Source organism: Poromitra crassiceps (genome assembly GCF_964638095.1).
Source record: "Poromitra crassiceps genome assembly, chromosome: 19".
Classification (NCBI taxonomy): Eukaryota; Metazoa; Chordata; class Actinopteri; order Beryciformes; family Melamphaidae; genus Poromitra; species Poromitra crassiceps.
This window is the reverse complement of record NC_139646.1, coordinates 6,979,959-6,987,458: the sequence shown is the minus strand read 5'-3', so window position 1 is coordinate 6,987,458 and position 7,500 is coordinate 6,979,959. Positions and strand designations below refer to the sequence as shown.

Sequence of the window (7,500 nt, the reverse complement as noted above, 5' to 3'; positions counted from 1 at the left end):
GCCGTGTGCTCCGACTCGTATAAGCCAAGGTAATAGCCTCCACAATCCAAAGTGAGAGGCGCTGCTTGGAGATGGGCTTGGCCCAAACAAGGATCAGCCCAGGAGATGAACAACTGTTCCAACACTCTTCCTGTGACCCCTCGTCTTCTCCATATAAGTGCACAGGGCACGGACTGGGCATAAACGTTGAGCCTGTTGCTCCTCGGAAGAAGCAGCGAAGGCTACCAGATGAATAGAGGAACACAATCCCATAACCTTAGGCACCAATGCCGGGTTGGGGGATCGGAGTCACCCTTCTATCCCCTGGAACGAACTGAGCACACGAGGGGTGGGCCGAGAGCGCGTGTAAATCGCTAACTCTCATGGAAGCTAGTGTTGTCACTTTTTAATCGAAATTCGAATGTAACTTCGAATGTGGGGGAGGGGGGGGGACGTTCGATATGTAATTGACCCATCCGAATTAAAATAATAATAATAGTATTGGGGTTTTTTGCGGCGGGGGGATTTTTTTTTTTTATGTAATTCATTGATGATCCAGCAGAGGGCGCTCCGCTCTAACAGCTTGACCTATCCTGACCACCTGACACAAGTTGTTGTTTGATGAGAGACACAAGACAAAATGGAGGCGGCCGATGCAGACTGATGCAGACAACAACAAAGACAGGAGCGGACAATCACACATAGCCTCAACGCCACTCATCGGTCATTCTTCCTTCTTCGTCCGGGAGGTCGGCCTAAATGGCTGCACGCATATACAACGTTATGGCATCCACCCTTCCCGGATTGAAACGAGGGTGAACGATGGCCGCTGAGTTTCATAATTATAATTCATCAAAGTCCGACAAATTAAAATGATGCTGGTCACCAACCAAACCAACCAAAACATCGCCATGTAGCCTATGCCCAGCAGCTCTCAACAGCTGCTCGTTAAGACATCAAAGAGAAAAGATGACTATCTCTTATGTAACTAACGTAATTTTTATGGGGCCGCCCGGGGGGGGGGGGGCGGAATTAACTAGGGATGTCCGATATTATCGGCCTACCGATATTATCGGCCGATATTAACATAAAAAATCGATATCGGAAAATATCGGTATCGGTTTTTATGCCGATATTTTTATTTTTTATTTTTTTTTAAATACAGGGGGAGTCTCACTGAGAGCAATGCTCTCTTTTTCAGGAGTGCCCTGTTCACATTCACACACACATTCATACAACCACAGTCTGATCTGTTGGCCACTGAGCAGCTCCACTGGAGCGGTTGGGGTTAAGGGCCTTGCTCAAGGGCACCTCAGTGGTGGTAATGAGGGAGGGGCAAGCGCTGCCTTTTCACTTTCCCCACCCAGATTTATCCTGCCGGTCCCGGGGATTGAACCGACGACCTTCTGGTCACAAGCTCGCTTCTCTAACACTTACAACTTTAACACAACATGCATATTATATATTAAACTCTTCAGCTACATTAAGCTACATTATGTAACTTGTTACGTGAAATTTTGGTGGAAAAAAAGCCCGCTTATATCGGTATCGGTTGATATCGGTTGATATCGGTATCGGAAATTAAGAGTTGGACATTATCGGATATCGGATATTGGTAAAAAAGCCAATATCGAACATCCCTAGAATTAACCAATTAACTTCAGATATATTCGAACAAATTGAGGAACAATTAAGGTTCGTTCAAACTTTATTTTTGGAAAAAGTGACAGCTCTAATAGAAGCACGTAACAGTTTATCCTGGCCAACGGTCTTATCTTCGAAACCCACATGGCAAGCCGAAAAGGCTGCCAGATAGGACTGTGAAAAAGGCTTTGCCCTCGTCATTTTTGTCCTGTAAAGAAGCCACAATGGCTTCATTTGTATAAAACGGTAAGAGACAACCGAGTCTAAAGTCGACCTGAATCCCTGAATCCCCTTTAATCTATGAATATGTGAAATGATGAACACAGACCTCCAGGTTCTATGAGTGACATGATCCTGTTCAACAGCTGGTCCTCGTGGGCTTGGTCAAAATCCAGCTGCAGCCTCCTCTTCTGTCCTCCTCCTCCCCCTCCCTCCCCCCCCCCTGGCAAACCGTGCGGCCCCGCGGTGGTGGTGCCCACGCTGCGGGGCTTCACCAGGTGGGGTTTGAAGCTGCGTCTGACGGCCGCCGGCGCGATCGACACCTGCGCCACCGATCTGTCCTTCAGCACCGAGCCGCACATCTTACAGGTGGGGGCCCCGCCCCCGCCCCCACCCTCGCCCCCCTCCTCCGCCCCCACGTCGTACAGCTGTCCCAGGGAGCGGAGACGCGCCAGCGTCTGAGCGGGCAGCGGCTTGGCGCCCGTGGGGTCCTTGTACAGGAAGATGTAGTGCGCGCCGAAGGAGAGCAGGTCCCCGTGACGCAGGGTGGTGGAGCGCTCGCAGCGGGAGAAGTTGACCAGCACGGCGGCGTGCAGCACGGGCTCCACGGCCACGCAGAAGCGCTGCTGCTCCGCCGCCGGCTCGTCTCCCTTGTTGTTGTTGTTGCCGTGGCGACGGGAGGGCGCGGGGACGCGGCGCAGGCGGCAGTGGAGCGGCAGGATGTCGGGAGAGGACAGACACATGTTGGGACGAGCCGAGGGCGTCTCCTGACCAACGGTGTGCTGCTCCCTGTTCAGCAGGTACACCAGGCAGTCCTGCAACACACACACCACAACATGCAGGACACCACTCACAAGTTTAGACACACCCATTTGTCTTTATTTTGACAAGCAATTTTGCACATTTTAGAATAATAGTAAAAGACCTCAAAACTGTGATATAAGACAAATTGAATTACGCAGTGACATTCCATTCCAAACCTGTGGGCCAGGGTCCACTGGTGGGTCGCGAAGGTATTGCAAGTCGGCCGCCAAATCATTTGCAAAACATTACGATTTTATTTTTTATTATTATTATGTATGAGAATGCATTTCTCTATTGTTGAATGGTACCGTTATTTCATTTGTAATGAATTATTCGTTAATTAGCCTATTACTTTTAGTTTCTGATTTATGTGTGGAGCCGATGGACAGCGTCTTATATCATTCAAATAAAAAATGCTCTGAGAACGCATTATTTGGCTGCCGTACTGTTTAAGGTCATATGTATCCAATCATTTCAATGTGTAAAGCCTTTGATTTAGATCAAAATAAGAAAAAGAGTACATGCAATCAGGTGTGTACAAACTTTTGACTGGTTAGCGTAGCGGACACACAGCCAGTCTCTGACAGCACATGATGTAAATAACCTCTGCACCACCCTCCCTCCACCCTTATCTCCTCACCTGTCTGTTGTATCCCTGTAGCAGCAGCAGGTGGGGTGACTGGTAGAGAGAGTGCCGCACCCCTCCTCCTCCTCCCCCCTGACTCCCCTCCTCTTTCCTCCGGCTGCTGGAGGTCCCCTCGCGGTCCCGGCCGGCCCCCCGGGTCCTCAGGGGTCCTGGCAGGGTGGAGTAATAACGCTTGGGCTCCTCTCCCACTCCCAGCTGCACACACACGCACACACACACACACACACACACACACACACACACACACAAAAAAACACACACACACACACACACACACACACACACACACACACACACACACAAAAAAACACACACACACACACACACACACACACACACACACACACACACACAAAAAAACACACACACACACACACACACACACACACACACAAAAAAACACACACACACACACACACACACACACAAAAAAACACACACATTGGGGTTTTAGGTCAGGCCGATAAGAATGGCATGAATAATAATGCTCCGTCATTGTGAGTGGGCGTCAGTGTGAAGCCCCACCTGGTTGAGGCTGGTCTCACTGAGGCTGCGGCAGAAGGAAGAGTTGCCAGGCCGGGGCAGGGTCAGCGTCCCCTTCGCCCTGTTTCTCTGGAGCTTACGCGCCTGGGCATTGATGTCTGTGGGGAGGGCGAGCAGAGGAGGAGGGAGAGAGAGGACAGGTGTAGAATAATAAGGAGAGAGAAGGGAGGAAGAGGTGGAGCAGGAGGAGAGAGAGAGAGAGAAGTTGGGGTGGGAAGGAGAGGACAGCAGTAGAGATTGAAGAGAGGACAAGAAAGGAGAGGGAAAAGAGAGGACAGTGTACACGACATGGCTGTTAAATGCGCTGATTGTAAATGTGTCACAGGTGAGTCCTGAGTGAACTGACTAGGGCCGTTTCTCGATAAGCGTTCTTGTGTGTTCTTGCGTTCTTGTGTCCCTGTGAAACGTCATCAGTCGCAGCCCAAGTACTGTTCCAATACAAAGTTCACATCTTAAAATTCCCGGATGTGTTCTTGACATGCCCACTTTACCGAGGATGCTCTGGGTGGTGACTTGTGTCAACTTGGCAAGGCACGTATCCCAGCATTCATTTCGGCATAAGTGGAGGCAGAACGCAGCAGAGAAGACGCCATAAGCTCCGGGAAGTTTTTTTACAATTTAAAGTTTTATTTCATCACTAAATTAATTTCTGATTACTTTTGATGCCTACAAGCAGGGTAGTAGGTTTCAATAAGTGCCACTTTACGAACATTTATGGCGAAAAATGGCAAAAAGTTCCAGAGCACAATTGGCTGCATCTACATCAGCTGAGCTTTTTATTTGTGTAGTACTGCAGGCGGCCTCTGCGCCGGTGTTGCGCACTACCCTCGAGAACGCATCGTCTCAAACTGCCAACAGCGTCACGTGTGCTTGTGACCTCGCAAGTTCATTCTTCCAAGAACGACTAGCAAGAACGTTCTCCCCCAAGAACACAAGAACAAGAATGCATTCTTGGTATTGAGAAACGGCCCTAGTAGGTCTAGGGTAAAGCAACTCGCCAAGCTGCAGTGAATCAGGTGCATTACAGTCATGTGTGAGCTGAGTAGCTTTGAGAGACTTTGAAACTGAACACCAGGCTGGAGTGGATCGGGTGAGTGGGAGCCATATGAACTCAATGGCACTGGATGGAGCAGCGCAGGCTGTCAAACAGGGACTCTGATGAGATGCAAATATTGAGCAACTCCTCATCATGACTGAATTGGAGGATTTGGAGACCATGCGATGGCTCACACACATCCATCTACACACACGCACACTCGCGCTGGTAGGATCACTGGCAATGGGGGGGGGGGTGGCACTGGTGACAAGGCAGGTACAGCACAGGCGGTCTCCATGGCAATGACTGACAGCCACCCTACCTGAGGCCAGTCCCCACCTTTAGAGCTGGACTGTACCACTCGACCAGACCGCAGGGGGGAGCTCCTGTGTTTGCCCAGCCCAGACCGACCCATTAGAGCCGCCAGGAATTGGGGGGTTTTGGTCCCTACAGCAAGGTAGGAGGGGGTTAAGAGGAAGGGAGAGGCTGAGAGAACAACCCCCACCAAAAACACCCAGGACAGAACAACCCCCGAAACACACACACCACCCGCACACACCACAAGACAAACATGCACAACGGGTCTGTGTGGTGTCTCATACGAGTCACATCGCCAGTTATTAAGGAGAGATACACATTTAAAGGTGTGAGGTACAGGATTACCCTGCTTAATATATCAATGTCACGTTAATTTGAATGATCTATCGATCTGACAAACACAAAACACAAAACGTGAATATTGTTATTGATCTCCTTTGTGCTTTCAACTGGGTCAAAACTCAATGTAGGTCTTTTTGACTTTGAAACAAATCACAATTAATTTCTTATCAATGGGCTGGTGAATCAGCCATAAACCTGCAGAACAAGCCAATAATGAAATCTATCAACAGAAAAAAGCTGACAGGGCATGCAGAATATAATAATAAACACTGATATTACAATTAATTTGACAGTGATGTATAGATGTATCCTACTCATATTGTAGTACCTTTAAAGTGCTATCTCATATGTTTAAAGAGTGTGTGTGAGATAGGGCTGGGCGATAAAACGAATAGCAATATACAGTATATCGCCGATAGACACTTCACCAATATAATAAAGAAAATAGTTCAATTATTATCAATATGTCCCTTGATAAAGAAAAAAAAAACATCGCATGGATGCATAACTGGGACGTATCCTCAGTGATGTATCCTCCCTCGTCTCACCTACGACCTGTGCGCTGCACCAGACTCCCCCGCTCCAAACATCTCATTCCGAGGTGATGGTATCTTAGTGGACACCATGCAGTACCAGTACTTGGTGGCACTGCAGTCTCCACTTGCGGCTTGAATGGCCCTCCTAAAAGGCCTCTCGTGGGTTGTTGGGCTTCTTCCTCACGGAAGACGCAGGCTGGGGAGCTAACCCATACTGCTACCCGGGTGCCGTCCCTGTTCCGGCTATCAACTGGCTCTCCAGTAGTCACTAGTCTTTCCTGGTTGTCACGTAGTCTATTCCTATGAGTCACTGGCTAGGCCAGGCTAACTAATAAAGAAAAAAATATATATATTATATATATATATATATATATATATATATATATATATGATAATAGAGTGTGCTATGAGTGAGAGGGAAGTCTTTTCCAAGACAAACTGAGCCATATCTGTTTCACATTCATGTCCCATTGATGCATCTTACTAACTTGACTTCTTCCCTTAGTCTGTGTGTCTCCCATCTCCTGCAGGAGCTATGGAAGCTGACTCCAGTGAGAAGACACCTACCACTACTATTACTATTATTAGTCCTGTTCTTATTACAGCTGCTACCATTACTACTGTCTGTGTGAGATCTTACTGTGTGAGATCTTACTATATATATATATATATATTAGGGCTGTGAATCTTCACTGGCCTCACGATTCGATTCGATTACGATTCAGAGGGCTACGATTCGATTCGATTACGATTATCGATGCATCTCGATGCCTCTTAAATCGATGCATCACTTTTTTCCGCAATACATGATTTATTTTTTCTCGCTTTCTTTTTTCTCACTGTGTGGCTACTTTTAAAATAAAAGTGCATTTGGAATGGCATTGTATTATGATCCATAATTAAAATAAACAACTGCATGTACTTCCATTATATTTTATTTGATTATAAAAAAATAATAAAAGAAAGAAAAAAAAAATCGATTTTTGACATTTGTGAATCAATGCAGAATCGTGCACGTCCGCATCGCGATGCATCTTATAATCGATTATTTTTGACACCCCTAATGGTGAAATTCCAATCATCGTATAATCGTCCCGAGTGACTTGAAAAAACTAAAATTATGACCTGTGTGCCTTGATAAATAAGGTGATTCAAAATAAATTGGTTGAGTTCAACTTTGTTTCTTGTGGTCTTTATAAAAAAAAAACGTAGGCCTAATTAATAAGTATCAATCATTATCGATATATCGACTGACTATTTTAGATCGATAAATGTTTTTGGCTATATCGCCCGGCCCTATGTGAGAATACACACAATACAAATGCATGCACATGCACACACACAAGAGGAGGAGAAATACAAGAGACAACAGAGACAGAGCAAAGGGAGACTCCAGTCTTTTTGTCACCACTATAACACAATAGAGAAAGGGT

The 7,500-nt window shown here is 46.9% G+C and overlaps 1 protein-coding gene across 1 annotated transcript in view; it reads right to left on the bottom strand.

The window, feature by feature from the left end:
- The window catches only part of radil (Ras association and DIL domains), a gene marked incomplete at both ends in the record, with an annotated part of 31,997 nt that overhangs the window by 20,843 nt on the left and 3,654 nt on the right, over positions 1 to 7,500 (bottom strand). Inside the window, 4 exons of the mRNA XM_083656183.1 lie at positions 1,952 to 2,657; positions 3,287 to 3,487; positions 3,818 to 3,933; positions 5,211 to 5,318. Of these exons, the coding sequence (XP_083512309.1) occupies positions 1,952 to 2,657; positions 3,287 to 3,487; positions 3,818 to 3,933; positions 5,211 to 5,318 (1,131 nt within the window). The remainder of the gene's footprint in view (positions 1 to 1,951; positions 2,658 to 3,286; positions 3,488 to 3,817; positions 3,934 to 5,210; positions 5,319 to 7,500) is intronic.